This window comes from Nicotiana attenuata, chromosome 10 (genome assembly GCF_001879085.1).
Source record: "Nicotiana attenuata strain UT chromosome 10, NIATTr2, whole genome shotgun sequence".
NCBI classification, from domain to species: Eukaryota; Viridiplantae; Streptophyta; class Magnoliopsida; order Solanales; family Solanaceae; genus Nicotiana; species Nicotiana attenuata.
In genome coordinates this window covers 40,765,074-40,783,072 of record NC_031998.1, presented here as the reverse complement: position 1 = coordinate 40,783,072, position 17,999 = coordinate 40,765,074, and the positions used below count along the sequence as shown (strand labels likewise).

General features: G+C 35.5%; 3 protein-coding genes across 3 annotated transcripts; 1 reads left to right on the top strand and 2 right to left on the bottom strand.

The window, feature by feature from the left end:
• Positions 242–6,239, top strand: LOC109233356 (ATP-dependent zinc metalloprotease FTSH 8, mitochondrial-like). The gene is made up of 6 exons (XM_019399207.1): positions 242–352; positions 2,167–2,298; positions 3,047–3,493; positions 3,609–4,376; positions 4,521–4,748; positions 5,503–6,239. Exons 2-6 carry the CDS (start codon positions 2,209–2,211, stop codon positions 6,118–6,120), a joined length of 2,151 nt encoding a protein of 716 aa, XP_019254752.1. The 5' UTR covers positions 242–352; positions 2,167–2,208; the 3' UTR covers positions 6,121–6,239.
• Positions 7,253–11,291, bottom strand: LOC109233355 (scarecrow-like protein 9). Its single transcript, XM_019399206.1, has 3 exons — positions 11,114–11,291; positions 7,849–10,185; positions 7,253–7,759 (listed from the first exon to the last, which is right to left on the bottom strand). Exon 2 carries the CDS (start codon positions 10,177–10,179, stop codon positions 7,936–7,938), a length of 2,244 nt encoding a protein of 747 aa, XP_019254751.1. The 5' UTR covers positions 10,180–10,185; positions 11,114–11,291; the 3' UTR covers positions 7,253–7,759; positions 7,849–7,935.
• LOC109233354 (pentatricopeptide repeat-containing protein At5g15010, mitochondrial) lies at positions 14,630–17,407 on the bottom strand. The gene has a single exon (XM_019399205.1). It carries the CDS (start codon positions 17,073–17,075, stop codon positions 15,345–15,347), a length of 1,731 nt encoding a protein of 576 aa, XP_019254750.1. The 5' UTR covers positions 17,076–17,407; the 3' UTR covers positions 14,630–15,344.

Genomic DNA, 17,999 nt, shown 5'->3' with positions numbered 1-17,999 from the left:
TTATGATATTAAACATGTCATAATAATTGTGTGAAAATAAAGACTTGTCACTTAAAGTAAAATGAGAAGTAAGTTAAAATATTTTTAAATTATTTAATTTTTTTTTGAAACATACTAAAAATAATTAGTACGTAAATGTATGGAATGTCTTGACAAATAAATTATTTTAAAATCACTAAGAATAATTGCTTAAAGAATAAATTGACTATGACTTTTCAAGTAGCCAAATCAAATCAAAACAAACACATAAAACACAAGAACTAGAGCAAAATATGCCAAATTGGATAGTCTTTCTGCCCCGCCAAATTCTCCATTAATCCGTTCATATTGCCATTTCTGCAAACATTTACAGGTAAGTGTATCAAATTCTCAGATAATAATGTTGAATATGAGATTAGGTTTTAACATAATATAACGAACTACTTTGTATCTTTAACCTATAGTTACACTAGTTTTCTAGCAAGTCAAGCATATGCTGAAATCTGTTACCTTAATCTCTAAGCTTAAACATCATCTTGTCCAGAAGTTGAATTTTTTCAAAAAGATTCCAGCATCTCCGTGCAGGCAAGATCATCAATAATCTCACTAGGCAACATTATCTCTTAAATTTGGCATCTTCTATAGCCAAAATGTATCTGGGTATGTGTTTAAAAACGGGTTGGAGTAGTTTTTATTTTTTAATTTTTGACTGGGTAAATAACTAAATATTTGGTTCTAGTTGCTTTGGAAATCCACATTGGTATTTTTAGCTAATTTGGCATGCCTACTTGGGTTTTTGGTAAAGATTTAATGGATTTTAAAAAAAGGCAGCCCGGTGCATAAAGCATCGCAGGATCTGGGGAAGGGCCGCACCGTAAGAGGTGTGATTTAGACAGCCTACCCTAATGCAAGCATTAGTGGTTGTTTTCACGGCTTGAATGCGTGACCTATAGGTCACACAGAAACAACTTTACCGTTGCTCCAAGGATCCCCTTCATTTAATGGATTTCCGGCCAAATTTATTTTTGGAAGTAGCAGGCATAAGTTCAGTGATTATAAAGTGACAAAAATTAGTTTAGTGACTTTTGTAAGAAAAAAGACCCTAAGTTGGATGACCATTTTAGAAATTAATTCATTATCCTGTGTGATTGTCATTGATCAGTTACATTTCATGTCAGAGATCATATGGTGGAGTAAAATGATTTGAAATGAGCTAACAGAAGTGTGCTTGATAGTCGATATGATATTTAAAAACTTTGGATATCATATCAAAATGTACACATATTTATATAAGCTTTGTATTATTACAGATAATGTCGGATGTTCTTTGCTTATTAAAAAAAGAATGTGTAGATGTAGTTTGAAGAGATCGGTTGTAGAACTTTGCGCAAAACCAGTAAGAAATTGATTAAAGATAGTTTGGGAGATCTAAATCATTTATACAATTCTGGGATATTAGGAAGATGAGGATACTTATCCATGAATTGTGGTTAAGTCTACAAAGTGGGATGGAATTGGGCTGTAGAGATCTAAACCATTTTATCCTATTCCACAAATGAGGAAGATGAGGATATTTTATCTATGAATGGTGATGGATATCAAAAAGTGGGGCTGGATTTAAGTGTGCAATTCTTGTGCGTGGTGTGTAGAAACTAAACAGGGTTAATTAGAAGAATGGGGACTCGAATTGCCTATTTTCTCTCAGCCGCTTGAGATATTGGGTATTCTAATTTACTTGCTTTTCTGTTGAGAGCTCCCAAACTGAAAAAGTAGTAGGCAGTAGATTTCGACAATATGCACTTGCATTATGTCACCTCTTATGTCTTAACAGTTAACACTGTGTAAAAGTGATCGTAAACTACATAAGAGAACACTTTGTCAGAGTGAAAACCTTTATATGTGAAAGTATATGCTTTTGAATCCTTCAAAGGTTATATTAGACACTTTTTATGACTTTAAAACATGAAGCTCAAAAGTAGAACAATTACAAAGGATTTATAGCAAACCCCAATTAGTTTGGGATTTAGGCTTAGTTCATTGATTTGGTGGAGTTCTAAATAAGTGAAGTAGCAACACCTGGCGTGATCACTAAATTCTTTTCTTTTCTTTTTATTTGTATATTTTGTTCCCTTTTGGCTTATCTATGGTGAAAACTGAAAACTTATTCTTTGGTTTAATCTTTGGCAGAGGAAAGTGCAGCTGAGGCAAGGAGGCCCTCAGGTGAACTCCATGAAGAAATATCAACTTATACTCTTTTTGTTATTTGTTGGCTTTGCTTTGTCATCAATATTACTTCTGAGTTATCTCGAGCCGGAGGAGGTTAGTCCTACCCAACAGTTTGTTGTACAGTTTTAGCTCTCATTGTTTCAACTCCTTTTTCTTATATGGGAGGATGAGTTTAGTGCCTTAATTAAGGAGTATGAGACCAATATAGACTGGAATGTAATCTTTTTGATAAAATGTTATGACCAAATTTCATCTAATCATGGATTTGCCTAGTGGATGAAATGGAAATGAAATAACAATTAACTGTATGTCTGTACCAGTAAATGAGGACACTTGGATAGAGGATATTTCAATGTAAGGTTTGATTTTGAAAACTAGGTTTTGGCAAACTTTCATGAATGAAATTGTTAGTTTGCTTTTGAAGAATCGGGTTTGGACTTGATTTTTGAGATGAAATCAACTTCATTTAGATGTTACTGAAATAAAAACAATTTAAAACCGATTGCCATTAAATAAAAACTTAAGTACTCATGCTATGTCATTCAACCACGTGACCGTTGCATCTCAGTTTATACATTGCCAATTCGAACCTATTCTTCTTAAAATAATTGTTTATGTTGATATTTATAAAAGTAAAATTATAAAAAGTGGATTAGGTGAAGAACTTCTTTCAAGGTTTTACAGTGTAGCTATGAAAGTAACGAAGCAACGAAAATTCTGTATATGTTAAATCTTTTCATTGGTGACATTTTATTTTCTGGGAGGGCAGTGTTTGTCTTTTTTTCATTAGATGGTTGTATTTTCTCTTTTCATGGTCACTTCGCTTTATGTAAATTCTCAGATTAGCTTCCAAGAGTTCAAAAACAAGGTACTTGAACCTGGTCTTGTTGATCGAATTGTTGTTGCTAACAAAGATGTAGCCAGAGTTTATGTAAGGAGTTCTTCACCTGGTAATAATCAAACTGGTGATGACACTGTTCAAGGTCCTACAAGTGGTACAAATGGTAATAGAAACATTAGCAACTACAAATACTCTTTTAACATTGGGAGTGTTGAGTCATTTGAGCAGAAGCTTAAGGAAGCACAAGAAGCCTTGGGAATAGACTCTCACAATTTTGTCTCTGTGGTATATGTTAATGAGTTGGATTGGTTCCCAGAACTGATGAAGTGTGGTTTAACACTGTTGCTTCTAGCTATCCTTTATTATATGGATTTTGGAGGTGCTCGTGGAATACTTAATATTGGTAAAGCGCATTTCACAAAGATGGACAAAAATGCAAAGAATAAGGTGAGAATTAGTTCCCATTATTGGTACAGCTTCAAAAAACAGCAGTCTTTTCACTGAGAATTTGTTTTTTCATGATTAGTTGGAAACTAAAGTCAACTGGCACTTTATGGTACAGGTCTTCTTCAAGGATGTGGCTGGATGTGACGAGGCTAAGCAAGAAATTATGGAATTTGTCCACTTCCTTAAGAATCCCAAAAAATACGAGGAGCTAGGAGCCAAAATTCCTAAGGGTGCTCTTCTAGTTGGTCCTCCTGGGACCGGAAAGACACTTTTAGCTAAAGCTACAGCTGGAGAAGCTGGCGTACCTTTTCTCTCGACTTCTGGGCCAGAATTTGTGCAGATGTTTGTTGGTGTTGGTCCAGCTAGAGTTAGGAGCTTATTTCGGGAGGCAAGACGATGTGCACCTTGTATAATTTTCATCGACGAGATTGATGCAGTAGGTGGAACAAGAGGGAAGGGACGCTATTCTGGAGGAAACGATGAACGCGAGGGTACTTTAAACCAACTGCTTGTAGAAATGGATGGATTTGCATCCACATCTGGTGTAGTTGTACTTGCTGGTACAAATAGACTTGATATATTAGACAAAGCCTTGTTAAGGCCTGGTCGATTTGATCGCCAGATTACCATTGACAAACCAGACATAAAAGGTCGTGAACAGATTTTCAGAATCTATCTGAACAAGTTGAAACTTGACCAGGAGGCAGCGTTCTATTCACAGAGACTTGCTGCTCTAACACCAGGGTTTGCTGGAGCAGACATTGCAAATGTTTGTAATGAAGCTGCTTTGGTTGCTGTTAGGAGTGAGAGTACCACAATCAAAATGCAACATTTCGAGGCAGCAATAGACAGGGTGATTGGGGGTCTAGAGAAGAAGAACAAGGTATTCAATCTCCTCACTCTTTTTCTTAAGATGCTGTTATGAAATTGCAGTCCAGTAGGTTCTATTAAGAACTTGTAAAATGGAAAAAATTATGTTTGGATTACATAACAAAATTATGCAAGGCTACCTTTGTGCATTCTGCAGGTCATAAGCAAACTGGAAAGGAGGACAATTGCATATCATGAATCCGGCCATGCTGTTGCTGGTTGGTTCTTGGAACATGCTGAACCATTACTTAAAGTGACAATTATTCCTCGTGGTACAGCAGCACTAGGATTTGCTCAATATATTCCCAATGAAAATCTTTTAATGACTAAGGAGCAGCTATTTGATATGACATGCATGACACTTGGTGGCCGAGCTGCTGAGCAGGTATATTTATCAACTGTCTCCTTGTTTTCACATGTTTTCCCAACAGCATTATCAGTTAATCTTTTGTAAACATCTCATCATGCTGGATGCATATGCAAACCATTCCTGCCAAAGACTGTTAGAGCATCACACATTGGTTGAAAAAATAGGTTGTTGTCTCTTTATAGGGTCTTGGTCAATCCTCACATCATACTTCAAGAATGACTCATGTGACTTTCTCTTTAGGATATCAAAATTCTTTGATAATTCTGCTCTGCCCCTACAAGTAATGAAATAGTTTGCCTCTAGAAGGTGAATCCCCTGTGTTATGGTTCTGCTAGAATATTTGTAGGCATCACAGTTGTTTGTCGTCACAATATGAATGAGTAGTTTTCTAGGCGTATTTAAAAAGACAGTGTCATGCCACCAACTTTTACAGAGTAACATGCCTAAATGCATACATCCTAAACTATTCCTAATGAGTTTGGTCATATTCAATTTTCTGCTTTTCAACCTCATAGAAAGCTGCTCAATGAAGTAGTAGGCCTTAATATGACAACTCTGGATATTCATAGAATCAATAACCTAAAAAACAACGTCACATAATACGTCGTTGTTGGACAAGATTTAGTCACTACGTACCTTAACGAAAATGCCAGTCTCTTTAAATCTTTAATAGCAACTTTCTTTTTCTTTTCTTTTTCCAAAATTTCTACCTTGTTTTCCACTAAATCAGAATTTTACAGTGTTCATATGGATTTTAATTTTTGAGTAGGTTTTGATTGGAAAGATCTCAACTGGAGCTCAAAATGATTTGGAGAAAGTAACCAAGATGACATATGCCCAGGTAGCAGTCTATGGCTTCAGTGACAAGGTTGGTCTTCTTTCTTTTCCGCAAAAAGATGATACATTTGAGACATCAAAGCCCTACAGTAGCAAGACTGCAGCAATTATTGACAATGAAGTTAGAGAATGGATCGCCAAGGCTTATAATCGTACCCTACAACTTATAGAGGAACACAGAGAACATGTAGCTCAGATTGCAGAATTGCTACTTGAAAAGGAGGTCCTTCATCAAGAAGATCTGGTCCGGGTATTGGGTGAACGCCCATTCGAGAATAGTGAGCTTACAAACTATAACAGGTTCAAGCAAGGATTTGAACAAGAGAACGGAGAAATTAAAGATATCCTTAAGGACAAGACAGCACAAGATAATCATTCCTCTTCTGAGGAATCAGAGGTTGTCCCAATCAATGTTGTCAAAGGTGAAAACGTGCAAAAAGGAATTGAAAAAGACACAAGGTACATTCGGGCTTTAAGTGTAAAGCGCAAATGTGTATTTAAAGGATGGGTTCTAGTAAAAAAAGGTGCAGTGAAGAAAAAACAGTTATAGTAATAAAAGAATAGAAAAACCTACAATCAAATGTAATATATGAAGTACAAAGCATGTCTATCAAGTTCACCAATTTAAACTTTGATTTATATGCAAAAGTGCAGCTTTTAGTTTCTAAATCAGGTTAAATTATTAGTTTTCTTACGTCAATAATGTTGTGTTAACTGTGGTGGAAAGAGGAACCATAACAAGGGAATTCAAAAGAAGAAAGCAAAAATGCTACACCCGAAAGCTTCCCATATATTAAGGGGATTCAATCGTTAATATATATATATATATATATAAAAGAAAGTTGTTTTTACCTTACTTGCCTAGTATAATTTTCGGACAAAGGAATTCCATCGACCCCCTGCGTATCTACCTATTTGCCAATTATATTTATTGTTTAGTGCTAGCACTTTTAAGATAGAGTCCGTGGGCAATTATCATGTCTTGTTGACACTTGACACATTCGCAGCGGGAAACGTACCAACTAGATTTTTGTAAAGTTAGTTTTCTCTTGTATTATTTAACTGTAAAGTGTGGTTAGCTAGTTAACTACAACTTACACGGTAAATCATGCTCAATTTTTTATGTGAAAAAATAGAGGTAAGGTGAAAGTACTCTTGTTGACTTAATTGTACAAGAGAGAAGCTCTTTACATGAAAGTTTTTGTCTACTTACAAGAAAGTAAGTACATTTTCTATGCTAAATTTAAAAAGTAATGATTCTTCTACAATTTTAAGTGGAGACTACTCTACTTAATATTTTCTTGGCGTGAAAAGACCGTTACACTAGACCGTGACCCTAAAACGATCATCGAAGTAATGAGTTATGGCACTAAAATAGTTAATCGAAGAGTCAAGACTAATAAAATTGTAAAAATAAGAAAGACTCTGATACCACATGAAAAAGAGAAAATGTGAAGAAATAGTTGTTGAATTGATTATAGATAATACAAGGGGGCTTCTTATAAACGAGTTAGTCTACGTACAGTAACATAGCTAATTATTCTTTGTAAACTGTGAAGCAATTTGAACCTTGACACTACATATTCTAAAATTAATTTTCTTGATGTTTTAGCATTATGCTTTCAAGATCTTTGGAAGAAAGGTAGAAAAAAGACCACTCCACTTGCATCTAATTCTGTATATGCAAAACTTGTTCTCTTTTCAAATGGAAATCCAAATGATGGATAACGAAGCGAAACAGACAAGATAACAATCGAGACTTGTTAAACTTATACAATAATGTTTAATAACAAACGCCTTGCACATAAGGCACCCCAGGGTGTAGCCTTATGGTCAGTGAAATGGGATAAAAGGCCTCGACCGACAAGAAATCAAATTCCATTAGAGACAAAAAACACTAGGTAATCTTTTCCTATCTGCCTAAAACTCGATGATGAGCAGAGCTACCAGGTACTTGTTCTGGTGAAAGGTAGCAGGTATGTGCTACACACTTTGCAGCAATGATTATCTGCTGGTAATTCAACTTCATCATCAGTTGGCGAGAATATTTTCTGAAGCCTCACCTTGTCTGATCATCTATTGATCAGTACTGAAGAAGCTTGCTGAAGTTTAGCAATGAAGTAAACATTGTATCGCTCGTGTGAGCAAACATTTATTAGCTTTAACAACAGCATGAGCTTGCAAGTTACCTGCGCGAGTGGCATATTCATTCACTTTTTAATGTTAAAAGATGAAGTGGAACAAGAAGAGAATATGTGAAATAGATCAGAAGACTTACCTCTGTATTGTTTGATTTCTCCAAATATGTGGAAGGACAAATTTATGTTCAAAAGAAAGCATGTTAAAAACATGCATTGCAGATTTCTTAAATAGGTATCCAACAAGATAAGGCATATATTGTTCTCCCTTTCCATCCTAGCAATAGCCACTTGTTATTTTCGTCGATTACAAAGTCTTTGTGATAGCTTGATGTCACCTTTTCTATTGCCCGATTCATGACCTCCCGTTCAAAAGGTATCTGTGTAAACCTTGCCCTTAGATTACGAACTTGCCATTGCTTATATGTCTCTGGCCTTTCTACTCTTTCCCACCCCTCGCAAGCTATGACATTCAGGGCTTCCCTCCCAAAGATCTCTCTCTCAATTAACATTCGTTCTGGAGACTCACGTGGTACATTAGCTTCCAGCATATCGAAAAGTGCAGAAAAGTGAAAAAGGACCTCACGAAATCGCGTGACAAAAAATGGGGCACTGTAAGCCCCATTGACAATCCCATGGATGAAAATGTCTGGATTGATTTCCCTTATAAGATCGAGAACAAGAGTTCTCGAGCTGTCAGTTAACACGGTCTCATCAGGCAAGTTCTTAAATCTATACAAACAATTGACAACAAGAAATTCGTCTTTTTCAAGCTTTAGATCCTCAAGTCTGATAGTTTCCCATTTCTTTGCAATTGCATGGTATTCAAATGGAACATTAAAGGTCTGAGCATAATCAGACAAACGGCGTCCTGTTTCCTCAATTCTTTCTGCTGGCCTAAAACCAGGTTGGGGAAACTCTATACCAGTAATCCGAAGCTTAGGGGGCCCACCTTCTCTTGCTGCGATACGTTGAATAAGCGTAGGCCATTGAAAGCCATAGAGGATACCAAAGTCAATGACATGGACCCTTGCAGCATTCCCTGCTTTTGTCATGATTGTCTTGTTTGAGGCAAAAACCGAAAGCTTCCTGAATGGTGATGACGCGAGATACAAGTGATACGCCTTTAAAAAATCGGCTGCTGATGTTTTTTTATTGACGAGGGCCTTATAAATCTGGCTACCAGTGCCAGCCAAGCGTGCCTCCATACCATCCGCAAAGCAATGAGCCAATCTCTGATTGCCATCTCCGAAAGGAGATGAATGGAGTCTGATCTGTTTCAGCAGTTCAGTTGCACTCCTGCAATCATCAGCAGCAACAGCCTGTGCACAATTTATCAAAAGAGTCCTTAAATCTACGATTTCCTTTTTACCACTGTGTTTCTTGCTGCGGCCCTTCCCTCCATTATATCCTTTTGATTGCCCATTCTGCACCGTAGTTTTCATTCTAGCATTCTTCAAGCTCTCGCGATAAGCTTCCAACGCTTCCTTCCCATTGCCCAAGCTATGCAGCAAAACTATATCAAACTCGTCTGAACGAACTGTTGATTCTGTATAAACAGCAGCTTGTTTGCTACTTCTTTCTTCTTCTAGTAAATCCTTATCATCTCTATGAGGATTCTTCCTCCCTCTCGGCTCTGTAGGTGAAGTCTCTCCCTCATACCTTTTCTCCACCCGAGCAGCCGCATAACCACTTTCCCCTCTTTTCTCCAGAAGCAACAAGTCATTGATATCCACATTGTCTAACAACTTAATATTAGTTGGGAGGAACTTGTTTGCTTCTTCCACTCCTTTCCTAAAGTTCCAAATCGGGTAGCTGTCGTTATATATATCAGGGTTATGAAGAGGACTTACAGGAGAGTCTAAGAACCCATCTACAATATTATTTAAGCTACTCGATGAGCTAATTGAAGAGTAAGTACCATTAACCGTTTGATCAATTAGGTCTCCACTACTGTCATTGCTATTACTCGCAAAATTATACAGACTTCCTGAGCAGTACTCATCTGGTATCTCACCGTTCTGGTAAGTAATCAACAGGTTTTGCTGAGGTGAAGGTGGATACTTCTTGCCGAGCGCCTCATAAAATGACTTCTCTTTCGCTTGAAATTCCAACGATTCCTGAAGCATATGTGTCTTATCCTCCATATCTTCTTCCATAAGCATCTGATTTATATAGCTCAAAACCGTATCAGAGAAATCAAAATCTTCATTGTATTCATCCTCAGTACCAATATCAGAAGTCAATGCTATGTTACTTGTTGGTAAAGGGACATTAGAAAGTGATTGAACTCCACTAACATTGTTTGGAACAAAGTTATTTTCAAATCTTGAACCATTGACTAGCTTCTGATCTTGATAAATAGCTTCAAATCTTGGTACATTATTCTTCCAACGATTCGAAGAAATGGGTAACGATTGGTTCTCCAGACTGAATCCAGAAGTTGGAAAACTATTGAATCTTGGATCCATTTTAACCTACATCATAAGTTCTCAAATTAAAGCTCATTGTCAACAATACCAACTGTTATTGGTAAAAGATAACAGACATTGAAAAGATAAAAGACATTGAAAAGGGCATTGAAGAAAAACAAACATTAAATCATGCATTACCAAGATTTAAATTTTATCACAAATTATCTTGGACTATCTTTAGATTCTTCCACCATTAAAAAAAAAGATTAAAGGGGGTAGCAAAAACTTGCAGTACTCACTCAATTCTATATTCTAGATGCAGCCTTGCTCATTTAACTTAAATTTGAGCTCATATATCTACTTGAAGTAAAATCCAGAGAACACCCAAATTTACTAGCAACCAACAACAACAACAACAAATCTAGTGAGTTACCACAAGTGGGGTCAGGGGAAGGTAGTGTGTACGCAGACCTTACACCTATCCTACAAGGGCTACAAGGGCAGAGAGGCTGTTTCCCATAGACCAATTTACCGGCAACCATAAACCCAAAAAAATAAAAATACACTTGATATGAAAGAAAAGATTGAAATATTATCACAGATTATCTGGACTATCTTTAGATTCTTGCCACCATTAGATTCATTTTTTTTAAAAATAATAATAAAAGGGAGCAGCAAAAACTTGCATCATTCACTCAATTCTATGTTCTATATGCAAACCTACTCATTTAACATAAAATTGACCTCATATATAAAGTAGCTGAATGAAAATCAAGAAAATCCAAGAATTAACAGGCAACAATACAACAACACAAGTGGGGTCCGGAGAGGTTGTTTCGGATAGACCCTGGACTCAAGGAAAACATAATCCCAACAATCATTAAAAGGAAAACAAAGCAGTGACAGTAGCAAGAATTAACAGTCAACAATAAGCTCAAAAAAAAAAAAGGGAACTACAGTCGATATGAAAGAGAAGATGTTAAGGGCATACCTCAAAACTAAGGAAAGCAAAATTGGTAGAAGAAAGCTCTGTGGAGAAAAAAGGGTAATAGTATAAATTTGTAAATCTGTTGTCAACTTTCTGAAAGAAACAGTGGAGACATCAACCGTTGAAAAAGGAAGGGTATTCGTTGGAAATGCAACGCCCTTTTTTAATGAATTATAGTGAAAATTGCTGCAATAACACGGGTAGAGTGGGTTCTTTCTCGATTTTAAAAGGCACTTTTACTGTTAATAATTGGATTGTAAACTTAATATACAATAACTTTTTAAGTTAAATATACTATTTAAGTAAAAATTATGGGTTAAGTGGAACTGATAACCACCGGAATTCTAGCTCAGAGTGGGCACGTTAATGTCAGAAGTGGGTTGCATGTGCTGAAATTTTTATTGTACTATTTGTTTTGTATTCAGCACGTCTTAAGGTTGCACTGTGTAAATTTTGGCTCTAATTTCAAGAAATTTCCAAGATATTGATTAATTTATCCTAAGGGTTCATTTGGTTGGAAATTAAGTGGGTGTTTGGACATAAAAAATTATAAAATTCCAAAAAAAAAAGTGAAATATTTTTTCAAGTGAAAATGAAATTTGAAATTTAGAGTTGTGTTTGGACGTGAATATAATTTTGGGTTGTCTTTGAAGTTTTGTTAGTGATCTGAGTGAAATTTTAAAAAACGGCTTTTTGAAGTTTTTCAAATTTTCGAAAAAATTCCAAAATTCATTTTCAAGTGAAAATTAGAAATTTTATGGCCAAATACTGATTTTGAAAAAAATTATTTTTTTTGAAAAAAAGTGAACAAATTCTTATGTCCAAACGGGCTCTAAGTTATCACAATATAAGCTATCTCAGAATTATTATCCCACCCTCCCGTAGGAATAAATATAGGACTATAAATTCGGGAATACTGATCTCGGGATTAATTATACTGTAATTTTTTCCCAATCAAATATGAAATAAACTCATCTCAAATTTAATTACGAGATTATTTAGTCTTTATCCCTCGTACAAAACGAACCCTCAGGATTCAGTTTAGTTTGTGAATGAGTTATGCTGCCATTATAAAGTAGAATTATAATACGGAGATTATATAATAATGTACTATTAAGTATATATATTTTTAGTAGTAGATATTTGGTTTATTAGATTAAAAATATGATATAAAATGTATATTATAAAACATTTATTTTGTTTAAATTAGACAAATTTGGAGAAATTTTTATTTTTAACTTAAATATTACCTTTCTCTTAAGGCTTTAGGGGAAAAGACTCGGGAAAAGGCAAATGTGTGATTTTGAAGACTTTAAGGAATTAGTAATCATGAAATTCTTATCACCCACGTTGAGTAAAGGGCAGTCGAGTGCACTAAGCTTTTGCTATGTTTTGAGAGTTTGGAGAAGGCCGGACTACAAGGGTATATATATATATATATATATATATATATATATATATATATATATATATATATATATATATAAAACCCATTTTTAAATAGTTCATTATCCAACCCATTTTTTGATGGATAATATGGATGAATAACTGTTTTCTTTTAATCATTTTGCCACCTCTACTTGTAATCAATGGACCCCTAACTGTGTAAAGTTTCTTTTTGTTTGTTATGTTTAAAACATGCAACAAAAATAATAATATATTTAGTATAATTCTATAAGTGAGGTCTAAAATGTGTCGCCTACTTAAAAACTAAAGGAAATATCAATGATATTTTCTACTAAAAATAATAGCATGTTTGGCCAAGCTTCTAAAATATGCTTATTTTGAGAAGTGCTTTTTCCAAAAGTGCTTTTCAAAAAAGTATTTTTGGTGAGAATCGGTTTGTATATGTCTAATAAATTTGAAAAGCATTTTTGAGCAATAATTAGTGTTTGGCCAAACTTTTGAAAACTGCTTCTAAGTGTATTTTTCTCAAAAGTGCTTCTAAAAAAAGTGCTTTTGGAGAGAAATTATATTTTCCTGCTTCTCAAGAACTGCTCTGTTTCTCCCCAAAAGCATTTTTTTTTTCCTTCTAAAAACTCGGTCAAACACCTTAATTTTTGACTTAAAGCGCTTTCGGCCAAAAAAAACTACTTTTAGCCCAGAAAAAAAAAAAAATTGGCCAGACAGGCTGTAAAGGTGCTACCAAATTGGGATACTTGCCTACCAATTGGTCTACAATTATGTCACTTAATAGGATAGTAGCGCGGTTTTGATTTAATATTCTTTTCTGTGCTTCCTTGTATTGAGATATACCGATGAAATGAGTTAAAGTAAAACAACATGCTGATAATAAAATGCAATTTACTATAAAATACACAAATTTATTGGACCTTTATATGAGAAAAGCTAAAAGAAATACAAAAAGAAAAAAAAGAAGGCATCAAAGAAAGACTATATACTAAGGAGGCACAATTCAATTAAATCTTTATCTGGAAAAAGACAAAACAAAAGTGTGAGAAACACAGATTGCCTACTACCAAACATGGTGATTAAAAAGAAAGGGAAGGTCATGACTAGCTCGATAATTTTGTATATAATTTAACTGGTTGTAATGAGTTATCTACTATTTCCCCAAACTATCAATAGATACTTTGTTTTGGAACATTTTGCATTGTCTTTTGAGTAATCTGATTATATAATAATTTTTTACATTAAGTTTAAATTCGAAAAGTATATATCTATTGAACGAGCAGATTCATTGTCAGCAACGAATATAAAATGATATAGTAATATATGATACACTGGTTTAATATTTTGAATTTGGTTCTGAGTGCAAATCAGAGAGGAGAAAGAAAGGCCAAAAAAGAAGTGGGAGACTGAGATGAAGAGAATTGGGCCACAGACCACTAAGACAAAATAAAGGGCAAATATCACTTTTAGTCCGTAATCGAAATTATTTATATCTGGTAACTACAAGTGTATTATATATATATATATACAAAAAATGTACAAAAAAGATAAATATTTGGCTATTATTTTCGGAACGGCTATACAATATCATTTTTTCAAATAAAAAATAATGCTTAGGTTTGTTTGTGTGTCGTAGGTTTGATTGCTTAGTGTCGTCTTATGTTTGGTGTTTGAGGTGTCCAAATTTTACCTTTAGGTTCCCCCTTTTGGATTTTGGATGTGTCACCTGTTATTACTTGACTTGAATATGAAAGGAAAATGATGCAGCAACAAAGTTTATACTTTACCAGAGTCCAATGTGACTTGAACTAAATCACCTTAATTCTGCCATAAAATTAGAATGTCCTTTTTGAGCTTAGGTTCTCATTCTTTTTGAGAAGGATAAACTTTAAATATGATATGTGCTCAGGGTAATATATCGCACGCATAAAACAATATAATAACCTCAAACTGATATTTACCCCCAAGAGCTCTCCAAGTCATTTAGCAGCAGCTCGTAGAGTATGCTGGCACATTAAGCAGCAGTCAAAGAATCCTAAAAGATCATAGAATCCAATTCAGATATGTTGTAGAAGCAACCATTTCAGATATACCACATGCAAGAGATAAGAAGCAGATGATATATGCTTATTAATTAAACAAAAACCACATTCTATCCGAAGTTTTACCGAAGGAAATGGCATGACCATTCAAACTAGCGATACTGAAGGGAAGAGCGAACACTAGTAACAACAACAACAACATACCCAGTATAATCTCACATAGTGAGGTTTGGGGAGGGTAGTGTGTACGCAAACTTTACCCCTACCTTGTGGAGATAGAGAGGCTGTTTCCAATACACCCTCGGCAGAGGGAACAGTAGTATTGATTTGAAAATACTATCTACAAAGTTTTGTTTCTTCTCTGATCACTCTCTGTTCAAGTCCCAAAATCCTCCCCTGTACCAATGAAAGCTGACAACCTTTTCTTCTGGAAGGGAAACACAAACGCAAACGTACGTTGGGGCATTAACATGGCAAAACAAGTTTTTGGCATATAATCCGATGGATCAGAGTATCTTAGGAAATGTGAAGAGAATTTCTTAAGACAAACAACTACGGATAGGTAACTGAATTATATCAAGTATCTCAGACCACAAGAATTGCCAAGTATAAGTGAGAAGCAACTTGCTTTATCCATAATCGTACATTTCCAGTACATGGACCAGTAGCAAACCAAGAACATTCTGCGAAACAATCTAAATGGAAGAAACCTCGTGCACCTGTTGGTCAGGGACCCGAGCCAGAATCCCTACGCTAATTTTGTAATCAACACCTATCTACTAATCCCAAAAGGAGAAACCGCGTTCTCTCATAACTCTTCGTGTTTCAGGTATTTTAAGGTAATCCCTTTCTTTATCGGCTTTTTCAAATTTGACCCTCTCTTTGTTCTCCTGACTACATGTTACTTTACTCTCTTGAAAATCGCTCCTGCCAGCTACCCAAGCCTGAAGCATCTCATCTATCTTGGGCTCCGACAATAAACCTTTTTGCTTCATTTCTTGATAGTATTTGTATGACTCCTCGATTTTTCCATTCAGAAAGAGTCCATGTATCAGCACTATATATGAGCTCCGATCATGGTCCAAGCCATTCTTGCTCATCTCGTCCCACAGCTTGAAGACATTATCAAGCTGGCGCCATCGGCAGAACTTCCGAATTAACATTATATAAGTATCATGAGTTGGAATACAGCCCATGATATTCATCTTCTGCAAGTGCTCGAACACTTCTTCCCCCGTCCTAAGGCAACGAAGCAATGCATGGTAAGTTCGAACAGTAGGATGTATCCCTCGCTGAATCATCTCATTGAAGGCCTCCTGGGCCTCATCTAGCAATCGAGCTTTGCAGAGAGGCATGATTAATGAGTTATAAGTAACAGTGTTTGGAGTCAGACCATTCTCTTCCATCATCTTCATCACACTCCTAGCTTGTTTAACCAGCCTGCCTTTTGCAAGAGCATGAATCACAGCATTGTATACTTTAACATCCGCTCCAACCCCATTCAATTTCATCTCATTGAAAAGCTTAAGCACTACATTGAGTCTACCAGCTCTCGAATAGCAAGACATGATACTACAGTATGAAAAAACATCACGGGGAATCCCTTTCTCCTTCATGAACCTCCAAATCCGCTTTCCCTCACTTAAATCATCAAGGGCAAGACACCATCCATTGAGAATGATATTCAAACTCTTGGTATTCAACGGAAAAACATTCTTATTGCAAAAAATCAAGTGCTCCGCGTCTTTTACATTTTTGTAGCGACAAAGAGCGGATAAAAGATCTTGAAATTCTTCCATTCCCATATCGAATTTAAAGCGTTTAAACGCATAAAAAGTACTGATAGCTTTCCCCACATCATGAACAGCACAATATTTCCTTATCATAATCAAGAGTGTCTGAGGATTCACAAGACATGGTCTATCTTTCCCACCTCTCATTTCATCAATCAATGACCACGCAGTGTCAAACTTCCTCATTTTGCCAAGTATAGATATCATAGAATGGTACTGACGTACAGAGTGCACATAACCTGTTTGTTTACTGGCCCATATGAAGAAAGTGAATGCAACTTCCCAGTTATTCCGTACACGAGAAAGCACCTCAGTTACTAGTTCTTGTGTGGGCCTTACACCACATTGCTCAAGCTTGTTATGCACTTGCGCAGCATTGCTTCCGGGTTCTCTGAAAATAGCTTCAATCGTTTCGAGATCTAAATCAGAATATGGTTTTTTATGATCTAGTAGTGAATGTTCACAGCTATCTTCCTGTTCAGAATCACTACATGAATTGCTTGAGGAAGAAAAAGTAGAGAACCTGATTCCCGAATTGAAGAAATTAACCTTATTAGACCTTGAGAGAGCAAAACCAAGTAGGAAACTCCGCTGAGGAACGAGGACACTACTGGTGGATTGAAAAAGACAAATTAGATTACCTTTTGGCTGATTGGGATAATGGTGACCATGATTCCCACGAAGGAAGACGGAGAATGCAAGTCTTTTTCGAGACATAAATCCAATTCAGCTACTTCCATCCACAAGAAGCGAGCTATATTTTATCCTGAAACTGTTCGACGAAATGACTGAATGAAAAATACGCGCTACCTCTAATAAACTTTGCACGACTACCCATAAAACACTCGCCCATACTTTGCACGACTAACCATACAACACTCACTCATGTCCTAAGTAATTGTTGTCTTTCCTTCTTTTTTTTTTTTTTTCGTCCCAAAGCCTCGAAGTGCATTTATAACAAACTCAAAAAAGCTTAAGATCTAAATGAACATTTTGTCAAAGTAGCATATATAAAATCAGATATTACATTAGATAAATATTTTTTTAATATTTAGGACTTTGAAATCGAATAAAATTTTGGCTATTAAACATTTCCCTCCTAATACAATAAGAAATTGAAATTCCAATGTGTTTTATATTCACGTTTTGTGTCTAACAAAAAATATAGAAATAAAACTCTTAGTTGTATGAATAAAATATTCGTATTATATTTGAATTGTGTATCTAATCATTAACAATTCCTTATCGCATTTCAGCTACGTAGCAAAGCTTTTGAATTGTTTTCGTGAAAGAGGAACATGCTGTCGTCTTGTGATGAGGCACTTTTGACCGAATCCATTTCAAGAATTGACAAAAACGATAGTGTGTGAGCCGTATTTTCAATATTTTGCTTTTTAGTTCATCACTCATGAAAGAGGTGTTAGATCTACGTTTATTTTAATGATGTAAAATAATACATTTTTTATGTGCGGAAACACCCCGGAAGCAAGGGAAAGGAAGACTATCAAATATTAGAGACGAAAAAGGAAGGAGTAGCAGAAAATCGAAGAAAAAATCAATCAAGGATTTGACAGCAGATTGACAGAGGATATTATAGGAAGGACCAAAATTAAAGGGAGTCAAAATTGCGAAACTATGCAC

Bases quoted from the DNA above. Each gene is read 5' to 3' on its own strand.
- LOC109233354 (XM_019399205.1), bottom strand. From the start codon at position 17,075: ATGTCTCGAAAAAGACTTGCATTCTCCGTCTTCCTTCGTGGGAATCAT.
- LOC109233356 (XM_019399207.1), top strand. From the start codon at position 2,209: ATGAAGAAATATCAACTTATACTCTTTTTGTTATTTGTTGGCTTTGCT. The intron at 2,299-3,046 runs GTTAGTCCTACC...GTAAATTCTCAG, and splicing joins GTTATCTCGAGCCGGAGGAG to ATTAGCTTCCAAGAGTTCAA. The intron at 4,377-4,520 runs GTATTCAATCTC...TGCATTCTGCAG, and splicing joins GTCTAGAGAAGAAGAACAAG to GTCATAAGCAAACTGGAAAG.
- LOC109233355 (XM_019399206.1), bottom strand. From the start codon at position 10,179: ATGGATCCAAGATTCAATAGTTTTCCAACTTCTGGATTCAGTCTGGAG.